The sequence below is a fragment of the Phyllopteryx taeniolatus genome, chromosome 12 (genome assembly GCF_024500385.1).
Source record: "Phyllopteryx taeniolatus isolate TA_2022b chromosome 12, UOR_Ptae_1.2, whole genome shotgun sequence".
NCBI classification, from domain to species: Eukaryota; Metazoa; Chordata; class Actinopteri; order Syngnathiformes; family Syngnathidae; genus Phyllopteryx; species Phyllopteryx taeniolatus.
In genome coordinates, this window is record NC_084513.1 from 4,712,941 (window position 1) to 4,726,869 (window position 13,929).

The 13,929-nt window shown below is 41.3% G+C and overlaps 1 protein-coding gene across 8 annotated transcripts in view; it reads left to right on the top strand.

Annotated features, from left to right (window-relative positions):
• The first annotated feature begins 1,231 nt into the window (after positions 1-1,231).
• Positions 1,232-13,929, top strand: part of LOC133487196 (mitogen-activated protein kinase kinase kinase kinase 4-like) — a 91,278-nt gene continuing 78,580 nt past the window's right edge. For 4 of the 8 annotated variants that reach the window (XM_061793380.1, XM_061793382.1, XM_061793383.1 and 1 more), the window contains exons 1-2: positions 1,243-1,558; positions 1,799-1,864. In XM_061793380.1, the coding sequence (XP_061649364.1) occupies positions 1,502-1,558; positions 1,799-1,864 (123 nt within the window). In that variant the 5' untranslated portion in view covers positions 1,243-1,501. Of the gene's footprint in view, positions 1,559-1,798; positions 1,865-13,929 lie in introns of all 8 variants that reach the window. The other 4 variants (XM_061793386.1, XM_061793387.1, XM_061793385.1 and 1 more) reach the window with 3 other exon arrangements.

The window sequence follows — 13,929 nt, forward strand, 5'->3', positions numbered from 1 at the left end:
GTCCCAGCTATTTTGAAACATGTTGCAGGCATCAAATTCTAAATAAGATATTTAAAAAAAAAAAAAAAAAAACTTTCATCAGTTTGAAAATTAAATATCTTGTCTCTGTAGTGTATGCAACTTAATATGGGATGAAAAGGATTTGCAAATCATTGTATTCTATTTTTATTTACAATATTTTACACAACGTCCCAACTTAATTGGAACTGGAGTTTGTAAAATTTTCACAATGTGGCCATTTAATCCAGTACAGGACATTAAGTACAGTTCAGTTGTATGTAACTTTGAAGTGGAATACATTAGCATAAGATTTTTTAAGAGCTGCTTTCAAACTTTTAGGTATTATTATTAGGATTATTTAACCTAGGTGAAGTACATTCTAAATGTAAATCATTTCATTACAGGTTTTTTATTTTCCTACATTTAAGCGCAGGATTACTATTCAAAGTACATACATATTGTTAGAATAATAAATATACCTCTACCCATGATAGGCACGCAGCAAATTTTTACTTTGGCCAATGAAACGTTCCACACTTATTAAAGTACCTCCACCTTGTGGCCACATGGGGTCAGTGTTGTCACACTTAATGTATCACGCATGGTGCATGCGGTTCATCCAGTAGAAATGCTCATATTATTTTCCCTTTTGCTACGATATCAATACACAAGTGTAAAATATCGATATTTTATATTTAACTACGTCATTTTATTCATAAAAATAGTATAACTGCATTGTTAGCCTTATATAGCAATACTGTATTATGAGTTATTTGCAGCTGTATAGTGCTGTATCTTGGATTTTTTGAATTATTTTTTTTAATGATATACCAATGATTGCAAGAGCATTGTATTGTGACATTATCGGTATCTCTGGCAAAATACCATGTTAATAAAGTTTTATGAATGTTACAAAGCCCATTCCTCAACTCTCCCAGTCTTTTTGTTGCCCCTGTCCCAGCTTTTTTGAAAATATAAAAATATCCAAAATGAGAGAATATTAGACGGTTTTCTTCAAACATATCAATTATCGCACGATCGCTATATCATGAAATGATCGGTATTGTTGGCAAAACAACATGGTGGTATCGTGTGAGCGACGCTGAGATTCACTCCCTGAACTGTTACTAGATATTGTAAGTAAGTCTCAAGACTGTTAGCTCTCGCGCTCTCTCAGCGAGCTAGCTATCCAACATCCGGGTCCTCTCCTGATGAAGCGAGGGGCGGGGGTTGATCAAGAGGATGCGTCCTGTGAGAGAGACGCTGTGAGCGGACTCCACTTCACAGTACTCTGCCCCCTCAGTCGGTATGTAGCAGGGGCCGGAGCGGAGCTACCGAAAGAGCGAGAGCGAGAGCGAGAGGGACGCCGCGTATGGCGAGGATTTAACGCAACAACAACAACAAAAAAACGACGATGAGGCGTTCGCCCTCTGCTTGAAGGACACTTGTGAAAAGAACGCCATTTCGTTCATTTTTGCCTGGCTTTTTTCCTCTTTAAACAATGGCGAACGACTCTCCGGCCAAAAGCCTAGTGGATATCGACCTGGCATCCCTGCGGGTGAGTGCGTTGAGTGCAAACACGTTTAATGCCGTCATTTATAATGGTATAAAATAAAGAAACGATGTTTATTGGGGAGGTTGTAGCTACCCTCCTCTTCTTTGTCTAATCCCCCCAGCCGCTATTTGCTTGTGTGAGGCCAAGTCCGAACGGGCGCCGGCGGCCTTGGCATTAAACACACCCTTTGTTCAATTACCGTCCGTTAACTCAATCACCGGGTGCGCTTGTTTCGTCACACAGGACCCTGCTGGGATTTTCGAGCTGGTGGAAGTAGTGGGAAATGGCACCTATGGACAAGTCTACAAGGTTGGTGTGTTTACTAATGTGTGTATGTGTGTCCCCTCCACGCCCCAGTTAGCTATGGCGTGCACGGCCTCCATTTGCACTGATTTAAGAGATTCCATCCTCTTGACAGGCTTCACGACGCCATTTGCATGGGCGGTGTTTGCGAATTTGTGCTGCCACAGTGCCCCTGAACGCCTCATTGCTCCGTGCTGGACTTGGGCCCGGTCCGTAGTCGATACGACCAATGGATATTGCTAGGGATGCTAGGTATCGTTTTTGCTGGTATCGGGGAGTACTCAAGAGTGAATACTTTTACTGGTATTGCAGGAGAAAGTTGTATTGAACATCCCGTGTTATCACGATACAGTGTTGATACGCTGACATAGGATATGCCCTCTATGCCCCCGTAGTTGTTTTTACACCTCATATGTCTGTTATTTTGATATTATAGCAGTAGTGTAGTGTATTGGGACGACGCCCTGCCCCAAGTAACGCTCACCTAAAAACGGTTAAAATTGCCTATAGACGCCATGAGATGACGGCAAAACCCTACTTTTGTCTAAGCAAAGCTCCTCAATTAACGTCAACATAGTTCCTTGACACTAAGCTGCCATAAGCTGGCGGCAAAGCGCTATTTTTGTCTAAATGAAGCTCCTCTACTCACTTCAATATAATACCTTGGCACCAAGATGCCACAAGAGCAAAGAGAGGCCAGAGGCACAAAAACTGCAAATTGTGATGAATTTGCGAATGCCGAATACGGATTTTGCGGGGGTTCACTCTAGAAGTGCTATTGGGAAGTAGTTGTAGTAGCAGTATTGGTGGTGGTGATGGTGGTAGTAGTAGTAATCTTGGTGGCAGTAGTAATTGTTGTGGTGATGGTGATTGTCGTAGTAGTGGTGGCAGTAGTTATAGTTGTGGGGGTAGTAGTGCTGGGAGTGGTAGTAGTTAATGTGGTATTAATGGTCGAGATAGTGGAAGTGGTGGTGGTAGTAGTAATAGTAGTGCCAGTAGTTTTAGTGGTTTTAAAAGTAGTAGTAATGTTGGTGGTAGTATTTGCAGAATAAGGGATAGTAGTAATGGTAATGCTTGTAAAAGTTTGGAAGTAATAGTAGTGGTGGTGGTAGTTGTTGCAGTAGTAGTAGTAGTAATGACGGTGGTATCAAAATATCGTGATACCGCTGGGATTCCGACCGTACTCACAACAACTTTGTCTTAACAAACCTTTTTTCCTGCAAGTTGTCCCTTTTCCACCTACATTGATATCGTGATGTATCGTCGTTTTTTTTTTTTTTAACCTAATATAATGGTTAGTTTGTAATCTATCATATCGTGAGTTGTGACACTGGAAGGAGCAACCGATCGTAGTTACTTTGTTTGCTCGTATTCAAGTTAAATCGAGTTTGTGACGTGATGACTTATTGCAGAATCTCGTATTGTGATTTTATCGTCAAACTATCATATCATGAGTAACGCTTCCCTTCTAGTTGTGACACTGTCAAGCTTGGAGACAATCATCGTTATTTTGTGTAGTTTTTCAATTACCGGTACATTGATATCGCTATATATCATCGTTTTCCCATGTGTTGTAGTAATGAAGTTGTTAACGTTTACGTAACGTATTGCCGTGCGGTGAGTTAAGATACGATTTCCACCGATGGTCGCAACACTGTCAAGGCTGAAGAATGAAGCCGATCATAGTTACTTTGTATTAATAAACCAAGTCCCCCTTTTCAGTTACGTTGATATCGTGATGTATCATCAGTGTTTTCCCTGGTATCGTAATATTAAAGTTGTTAACATATTGCGGTGATGTCATACGTGAGTTATGCTAGGATTCCCACTGCTAGTTGCAATACTGTCAAGAATGAAGATTGAAGCCAACCATAGTTACTTTGTAATAATAAACCAAGTTCCCTTTTTCCAGTTACATTGATATCGCAATGTATCGTAGATTTTTTTTTTAACTTATGTATTGGTTACGGCGGCACGGTGTCCGACTGGTTAGCACATCTGCCTCACGGTTGTGAGGACCGGGGTTCATATCCCGGCCTGTGTGGAGTTTGCATGTTCTCTCAGTGCCTGCGTTGGTTTTCTCCGGGTACCCGGTTTCCTCCCACATCCCCAAAACATGCAGGGTAGGTTAATTGAAGACTCTAAATTGCCCGTAGGTTTGAATGTGAGTGCGAATGGTTGTTTGTTTATATGTGCCCTGCGATTGGCTGGCGACCAGTTCAAGGTGTACCCCGCCTCTCGCCCGGAGATAGCTGGGATAGTCTCCAGCGCACCCGTGACTCTAGTGAGGATAAGCGGAACGGAAGATGAATGAATGTATTGATTACTTTTTAATTTTTATATTGTCATCCAACTGTCGAATCTTGAGTGACACTTTGAGCCAATCGTTGTTACTTGGTTTCCTTGTATCCAACTTACATGATATTGCCATGTATCTTAAAGTTTTGTATATATATATTTTTTTACTTTGTTTAGTTTTTTAGTTGCATTACTATTATGATCTATCATCAGCGTTTCGCCTCCTTATCTCAATATTATAGGTGGTACTATTTTTGCGGTAATATAGCATCGTGAGTTTTGTCTTTTTTAGTTACTTTGATATTGCAATTTAGTGTATTTTTTTCCCCAATAAAAAAAGAATCCAATGGTCATTGCTTTGATGTAACAAACTAAGTGTTTTCACAATTTTATCAGTTACTTTGATGATTGTGATTTACTAAATGTTTCAACCCCCTGAATATATTAAAGATAATCGCAGTATTGTTCCCAGTGCGAGGGCGTGAGAATGCGACTGATCGTTGTTGTTAAGTTGTTTTAACAACCAAGTAGTTCCCTTTTTCACTAAGATTGATGCTCTCATCACAATTTTTCGGTAATTTTTTCCCCCCACAAAAATGTAAAATTATCCTTGCCAAAGTATGGTGATATTGTATTTGTAAGTTACACCTTTACACATTTAAATGTTTGTGATAAGATGGAAAAAACACACAAAGCTGGGATGTTTCGAGTTCAGCTCCTCGGGATTCCATGAATCGCACAACAATTTTTCTTTTTTTGTGTTTTTTTCCCCCTCTCATTTTTTTTCTCGCCTCTTCACACTCGTCTGACCCAGAAACGCCGGAACGTGACTGGATCGGAAAAATAAATATGAGAGGAAGCAAAAGTGGAAATTATAAAGTAAAGTAACACGTCATCTTAGTCGTAATAACACTGCCTCAAAGAAGATGAGCTCTCACTCTCTTTATTTCCAGCAAACCGTGGGGTAGTTTTTAGTGCCCACCCACAGAGGAACTCATTTAACCTTCTTTATGACTTTTATCATACACTAAACAGAAAACGTAAATTTTTAGTACATGCTAGTGAAGAAGTAGCGAAACTGAGGAAGTTTTTTCACGTTTTCTGTTACATCGCAATGTATAGTAGATGTTTTTTTTCACCGACTATGTCAGTTATAGCGTACTCGCTGTATTGTTAAAATATTGTATTGTGAGTTACGCTGCGATTCACACCGCTAGTCACAACACTGCCAAGATCTGGGGAGATTGTCAAGACTTTGTTTTAACAAACCAAGCGTTTTTAGGAGTTTCCTGCACTCTGTTCTGTTGATAATATGAAGCATCAATGTTTTTTTTACCTTTTCGCCAATTACTGCGCTTTCACAGGACGACAGCACAGAGTCTCACAATACGTTTTTCATGTTTGATGCTGCCATCGGAGCCATAAAACAGAAGATGTGGCTTTTATCCACCTATGCCTTTCACACAGAACCCAGCAAAGGCAGGATATTGCGAGCGTTCACATGGCAACACTATGTTTTGCGATAAATTTCAATGTCATGTTTAATGTTCATGCTTTCACACAGAGATATCACAAAATAGCTGCTTCCGAGCTGGAAAACTTAAGATCGGGTCGGCTTTTGTCTGCTCGTGCCTTTCATACAGAAACCAGCAAAGGCATGGATATTGTACATTTTTTACCTATTGACACAACTTCCCGTGATAAATTTTAATGTCATGATTTTTACTGTTACCCCTTTCACGTAAAATTGTCACGTTGGAGCTTTAAAACAGAAGAGCCGCCCGCACCTTTCATGCATTATCCAGCGAAGGCAGGATATCGTGCGTCAACACGGTGTCCTGCAAAAAATTAGATTCAATTTTAAGATTAAGATGTTCAATGTTACTCCTTTCACACAGAACAAGTGAAAAATTGCCGAGAGATGAAACAGAAGATCCAGAATTATTCGTCTGTAATTTGTCCAAGGCTATAATTTGTGGGATCACTATGTAAAAGAGAATATAGTCTATGTGGAACGTATTCACCCTGAATTGACATTTTTTGTGCTGTCATTTCGTAGTTTTTTATGTTTAATGAATGAGAATTAAAAAAAAAAAAAACTTTTTTAATCTTGTCAATGTTGGATGTTACGGTGTGTAGAATTTTGTCCAAGACATTTTGGAATAAGAAATGATTCTTAGTTGCATGGTAAAAACTAAAAAGCAGCTCGTGCCGTCTCATGGACTCACGCCAGGCCAGTTCACAGCTATTCCGGTTATTCAAAGTGGATCGTTGATGTTGTCTGCTCTGACCTTTTTCCCCACACAGGAAGTGAAGTCACGACCGCAGCAACAAGGTAGCTGCTGGGACCTTTTTGTGCGCTTATCTTCTGTGACCTTTCTACGGGATAGCAGCAAATAGGAAGCGGACTTTTGTGGAGAAACTGCTGCGCCGCTAATGTTGTTTTTGACATCCGCATGGGTAAATATTAGCTTAGCCAACAGCTCTAGTGAACGGCCCTGTCGGTCTTTCCAAAACATTCCGGGAGGTCCGCTATATTGGTGCTCTTAACGTTTTTTTCCCATTTCCACTGGCCAAAGTGTCAGTTCATTAACCGGAGGAAGGAGTGCCCGCAGGTGCAAGTGTGTACAGTGGCAAGTGTAGTGACGGCGACTGGGGAAGAGTAGCGATTAGCGGAGGACCCGTTGACGTTGAATGTGCAGAGGAGCTAATAAAGCCATTAAAGCAGCAAATCGGTGCTTCGTGCCTTTATTGTTGCCGGCACCCAGCTCAGCTGTTCAACGAGAGAGAAGGGAGTTAACCCCGAGGAGGACAACCTCGGCCCTGGAGAAGGCGTCTCCCGACCACGGTCAGGTGACCGTAGCAGGAAAGGTTAACACTTCGTATAAAGAAACTAAAATAAAAAAAGTAAGATGCTGTACTTACCACTACTGCTGAGAGTGTGAAAAAAGGAGGGCGAAAAAGGCAAAGATTCTCCCGGCGCACAAACACAGACAAGCAGTATGCACTAGCTAAGCAGAAACACTATGGTGCTGGGGACAAAATGGCGGACGAGGCACAGGCGTCATAAAGTCGAAACAACGTAGGTCGAGTACGTCGTAACTCGAGGACTTCCTGTACTAGGATTCTGCCTGACACCAGCCATATGCATATTGCAGCTCATCGCACCAGCAAGCAGCTGCTCTTATACAACCATCATTAGCTTCCATCTGGAAGTGTGTAAGGTATGTGCAAAAAATAATTACTATAAGATAATTTGTAACCTTTTTTTTTTTTTTTTTTTATAAATCCAAATAGAACATTGACAACAGTTTATTTCCAGTGTTGATCTGGTTATATAGTACATTCAACTTTTTATTATATAATAAAATATTTGTTGAGTTAGGTCTGACAGCCGTTTTTAACTAATTTTTGGGTGCGGAATCCAAAACTGATCTCGGTTTTTCTCTATTACGTCAACTTTTTCGAACAAAGTGAAAGTGGAACAAAGGAAATATATACCTACGTAAATAAAACACTAATATGGAATAGTTACAAGCTTTGAAAACTAAAAAATCAGCATAAAACGAAATAGAATTTACAACGGTATGCCCATGCCCGTTAAAAGGTTAAGAGAAAAGCCAGCACAAATCCTCTTTATTCCTACTATGCTAGCTTTCTGTTTGCATAAATTCATAATACTGACCTATTGGAAGCTGCACACACCTCTCACCGCACTGTCTCAATTGTGACTGCACAAGCAAGTTGCCACGTAATGGTAGATGATGAGGCCAATCAGTGGAATTTTGCTTATCTGGAGGGTAAGCTTTGGAGAAAAAAACTTGACGTGCTTGAAAAAACACTCGCTGCAATTTTGGAATCAGTATGCCAATTTTAGTTTTAATCAGGATAAAAATCTAACGCAACAGAATTTTTTTTCAAATTGTTCCCCAGTGTTATTAATAGAGCACTTTAAAACAACCACAGCTGCAGACAAAGTGCTGTACATTATATAATAAAACATTTAAAAACAAACAGTGCAAATTAAAACAACAGGTTCATAGCAATGTTAAAAATAAACACTAAAATAGTGCAGTCTCGTGCTGAATTGAAAGCCAAAGAATAAAAATGGGTTTGAATGAGTATTAAAAATGGACAATTAGGGGGCTTGCCTAATATTAAGGGGGAGGTTACTCCAAAGAGATGGCCCAGCAACGGAAAATGCTCTATCCCCTCTGAGCCTCAGTTTAGTCCTCCGTACCTCCAGGAGCCTCTGGTCAGCTGACCTGAAGCACCGGGCAGGAGGGTAGATTTGGAGCAGCTCAGACAAGTAAGGTGGTGCGAGACCATTTAAAGATTTAAAAACAAATAAAAGAATCTTAAAATTGACTCTCAAATGCACAGGAAGCCAGTGAAGGCAAGATAGAATTGGAGTTATGTGCTCCCTCCTACGTGCTCCAGTTAGGAGGCGAGCAGTAGCAATTTGAGCCAACTGGAGACATTTGAGTGAGGACTGGCTGACTCAAAAAAAAAAGTGCATTACAGTAATCCATCTGAGATGTAATGAAGACATGGATTACTGTTTCAAATTGCTGTTGTGAAAGATGAGGCGTTACCTTTAATAAACTTTGCAGCTTGTACGAGCATTCCTGACATGGTTATTTATATGTGAGAGTGCAGATTAAAATGAAGGTGATACTCTGGCCTTTAACCGTTAAGCTGTTAAGTGCACTTTAAAATGGAACAAAAACTATGTACAATCATATACAATCATAACATTGGAACTGAGAATAACCTTTCACAGACAAGATTTTTTGGGGGCTTTTTATCCCTCAAATGTTCATGCTTTGACAGTGACAAAAAAAGTAAACCTCATGAAAGTGGGTTGAGAAATGAGCAACTTCTGATTTATTTTCAATGTACATGCATTGGCAGTGATGAGAACATTTCCCCCGGCAACATCGCCGCCATGTAGGCACTAGGCACATTGCTAACGGTCTGCTATGGCCTATCGAGCGTCTATTCATATATGTGGTTATGACGTTATAGCAAACACATAACCTGTGTGCTAAGGCTAATGAAATTGTCATCAATAATGTTTACAGCGTTACGCAATTAGCTTATAACAGTTGACACTAATATTAGCTGCTAACTAGCCAAATGTCTTACCGAGATGACTGTCCCTCTTCGTCAGAAATTGAATCAGCCACAACGTGCTTCTATTTTAGATGTGTATCACTGTCATGCTGCCATGAAACGTACGTTCTGTCTTGCAGGTTTTGCATCGCATTCTTAAGTATTTTTAGTGAAATGCCCAGATTTCGAGCTCCGTTGCTAACGTTGGTTAGCTGTAGTTTTTCCCGGTGCATCACTTAGCTAACCTGGATGACGACTGTGCATGTGCGTCACGTCCATAAGGCAGACAACAGGCGAGCACGCTGGGCAGCGGGAGGATTCAAGCACTTTTGAGAGAAAAATACAGCTTAAAAAAACCCATAGATGTCAACTGTTAAATTTATTGTTGACGGTTTTGATCGTGACTTGTCAACCAATCTTGGCAACCTTATTGCGTATCTCATAATATCGCAATACAGCGATTATGCAATCATTGATATATCGAAAGAAAACCATCAGTGATACTTCGTTAGCTTCCAACGTTACCGCCAATGTTAGCTTGTGAATTTAGTTTTCAACGTTATCGCTAACATTAGTGCTAAGGAAGAAGAAGGTTATTATCTGACCGTAGCTCCAATGTTACTTTCCATTTAGCTGTAACGTTAGTTTTTCGACATTATCTTCCAGTGTTGCCTCTAATGTTAGCCTCCAACGTTATATTCTGAAGTTCGCTAACAATGTTCTCTCTTAATGTTTGCTTCAAATGTAGCCTCTAACTTTGGATGTTTGCTTCAGTTTCTGTTTGCTACTGAAGTTAGCTTTCAGCGTTAGCTTTCAATCTTGGCTTTTGAAAGTAGCTTCCGATGTAATAGAGCTTTGGAGGACCAATGTTAGTGTCTGACGTTACCTCCAATATTAGCTTCCAACAGTGAATTCCCGGATTTAGTTTCAACGTTACCTCTAACGTTAGCGTTAACATCAGCTTTCTATATAAGTGAAGGTGCAACAATTAATATTAGACGACAACTAATCGATTATTAAATTAATCGACAACTATTTTGATAATCGATTAATTGTTTGGAGACCTTGTTTAACTTAAAATTGACCAAATCCAAATTTCAGCATCTCAACAGTAAATATTCTCTGATTTCTGTAGTCCTCCATGAAAGCAAATTGATTATCTTTGTGTTTAATCAAAAAAGATACTTGCAAACATCTGTATTCACATTGCGCGGCACGATGGCACGACTGAGTTCAAATCTGGCCTCTCCTGCATGGAGTTTGTATGTTCTTCCCATGTCTGCATGGGTTTTCTCTGGGTAGTCCAGTTTCCTCCTAGGCTCTAAATTATCCGGTGTGAATGTGAGTGCGTATGATTGTTTGTTTATATGTGCCCTGCAATTGGCTGGCGACCAGTTCAGGCTGTACCCCGCCTCTCGCCCAGAGTAAACTGAGGTAGGGGCGACCCTAGTGAGGATAAGCAGTATGGAAAATCGATGGATGGATACCTTTACATTGATTTTAGCATTAGCATTTCGAGTTCTATTTTTATGGTTGTGTGGATACTATACCTGTTTGTGTATAATATATATATATATTTTTTTTTTTGTGGTGTTGAGACGTCACAGTGAGTCAGATCCCGTCTTTAGTGACAAGTGGGATTGGTAAAAAATGGACTAACCCCCCAAGTACCACCCATCATGGCTTATTACAGACCCCCACCCACCCCCAAGGCCTTGTGGCATGTCTAGTCTGACTCCTTAATGACAGTTGTTGATCTGTCTGAGCTGGGGTGTGTGTATTATGTGTTGTGTTACTGTACATATGGCCATCTGCCGCCTGTTGATTCGGGTGGCTGTTTGTCCTGGATTGTTTTTTAGAAGTTAGGGTAACGCTAGCCAGCCAATGGTTACGCCTATGCTTTGGCTAGTTAAAAGTTTTTTGGCCTTTAGTAAAATTGACTTAAAATACACTCTCCTAATGTTTTGAAGGGTCTGTTTACAGTTAGCATGCTAGGCTAACACTCCAGTGAGCACACAGGCTAGACTTGCTAGTCATTAGCAGCTGGGAGCAGCCATGCCATTAACGTCTTCATGTTCAGGGAATGTCGTTAGTGTGCTGTCTCACAATCATAATGTGTAGTTTGACTGCTAACGTTAGCACGCTATCAGCTTCGCACTCACATTCACACCTACGGGCAATTTAGAGTCTTCAATCAACCTACCAACATGTTTTTTGTGATGTGGGAGGAAACTGGAGTGACCGAAGAAAACCCACACGGGCACGGGGAGACCGTGCCAACTCCACAAAGGCGGGGCCGGGTTTTGAACCCCAGTCCTCAGAACTGTGAGGCAGATGTGCTAACCGGTTCTCACCGTGCCGCCAAGGGATGAATGATGTTTGAGTATTTGAGTCGACGCTAGATAGCGAACGAGGCTAACAGTACCCAGTCATTCGCCTCTAGGGGGCAGCCATTTGGTAGACACTATTAACACATTGCCCTGCGACTGACTAACGACCAGTTCAGGGTGTAGTCCGCCTTTTGCCCGAAGTCAGCTGGGTTAGGCTCCAGCGTCCCGCGACCCTAACCAGGATAAGCGGTGTTAAAAATGGATGGATGGATGGATGGATATTAACACATTGCTATTTCACAATTATATTCTGTAGATTGAGTGCTCCCTTAAGTAAGGCTAGGTGCGCTAACAGTGATATAAAGCTTATACAGTGGTTCTCAACATTTTCCCGTTGTTGTCATGACCCACTTTCATAGAAATAAAAAATTAAAGAAATTTAAAAAATTAAGAATAGTAGTTTTTTTTTGTTTAAAAACAGCCTCTGAAAACATGTACAGTATATTATATTTTTAAATACTTTTTCAAATGAATTTGCTCTACTGCAAAGGCATATTGCTTGCCATGACGTCCACCAGCCCAAGGGTGAGCTGTACTGTATTTGTTTACAGAGTAAACTAGTGGCTAGAGTGCAAGGAGGAAACATTCTTTGTCACTTTCCTACTATGTTCCGTTTGGGAACTTGGTAAGGCCTCTGCACTGTACTGAAAAAATCAGAATAGGAATACATGTAATTTTTTTTTACCACCCGTAATGGTTACGTGACCCACTTTTGGGTCCCGAACCACCAGTTGAGAATCAATGGCTTATAACACACACACACACGTTCACAGACATTACTTATGGTTGCCATGGCAACATACAGTCCCACATTATCACTATGTAACTCGTGTTTGTTGCGTAACCAGCGGCCTTATTTCTTTAAGCGTTTGTTTTCATCCACTTTGACTGGGCCGGTCCTGGCCTGTCACATGACCATTCCTTCTGCCCAGCTATTGGCCCCCGGCGCTCGGTCAGCCCCACGCAGCAGCTGACCGGGATGTAGACATCCCATTGGAGCAGAGGTTGTGAGAGCACGATTCTTCCTCCTGTCACTGGGCAGACTTTGCCAGCTCCGCGCCAGGTTTGTGCTGTCATGCTGGAGAAACTTCAGGCGGGAGTCGTTTGGTTGCCGCGGTGATGCGTCTCCCCTGCTCGCACCCCTGTTTCGGGGCAGATTATGTCAATATGAGGATGCCCACGTCCTCATTTCACTTTCAAAATAATAAGCCTTTTTGCCATGTAGAATTATTAATGATATTTATTTTAATGTTATTGTGTTTCACGTTGCTCTTTCACACAGGTACCACAAATTGCAATATCATTCACGTTTGTTATTTTCCATGCGTAGAGTTACAGCAAAATCACTGCATCATTAATTTTTACTTTTGACAGTATATCAGTGATGCATCAAATTTTCTGCTAGCGAATGTCTGCGGTGCGGCACGGTGGACGACTGGTTAGAGCGTCAGCCTCGCAGTTCTGAGGAGCGAGGATCACTCCCTGGCGCCGCCTGTGTGGAGTTTGCATGTTCTCCCTGGGCCTGCGTGGGTTTTCTCCGGGCACTCCAGTTTCCTCCCACATCCCAAAAACATGCATTAATTGGAGACTCTTAAATTGCCCATAGGTGTGACTGTGAGTGCAACTGGTTATTTGTTTGTATGTGCCCTGCGATTGGCTGGCAACCAGTTCAGGGTGTACCCCGCCTTCTGCTCGATGACAGCTGGGATAGGCTCCAGTACGCCCGCGACCCGAGTGAGGAGAAGCGGCTCAGAAAATTGATGGATGGATGAATATCTACGGCCAAAAATGATGGCCCAAAAGTGCTTTTTCGGCTTTGGACCGAAATACTTTTTTCACCGAAATAAAACAGACCAAAAAGGATGTTGTGATACAAGCAAAACTGCGTTCAGTTGTGTACACTTTATTGTATAAAAAAAAAAAAAAAAGAATAAATAAAACAGCATGTCCACATTGAACACTCGACCAAACTCCCTGCTTTCTGCCTTTTTGGTACTACAGGGCAATGCTTGTTGCATGCTATTTTGCACCGCCTCAGCTTCTTACGAGCTACAGCTAACGTGGCTGAATACGATGCCGAGCTGCGGAGGCGAACGGTCGCTTGGCGTTCAGTGTCAATACAGCATATGTCACCATTCCAATTATTACGAAGGGAGGACGAGGAGTAATTCACAGAACGATAGGGAAGCCATGCTAATGGAGAAGCTATTGTGACATAAAGTTGCAAAACACTGAAATACGTGATTGGGTGATACTGCTGGAACTGCG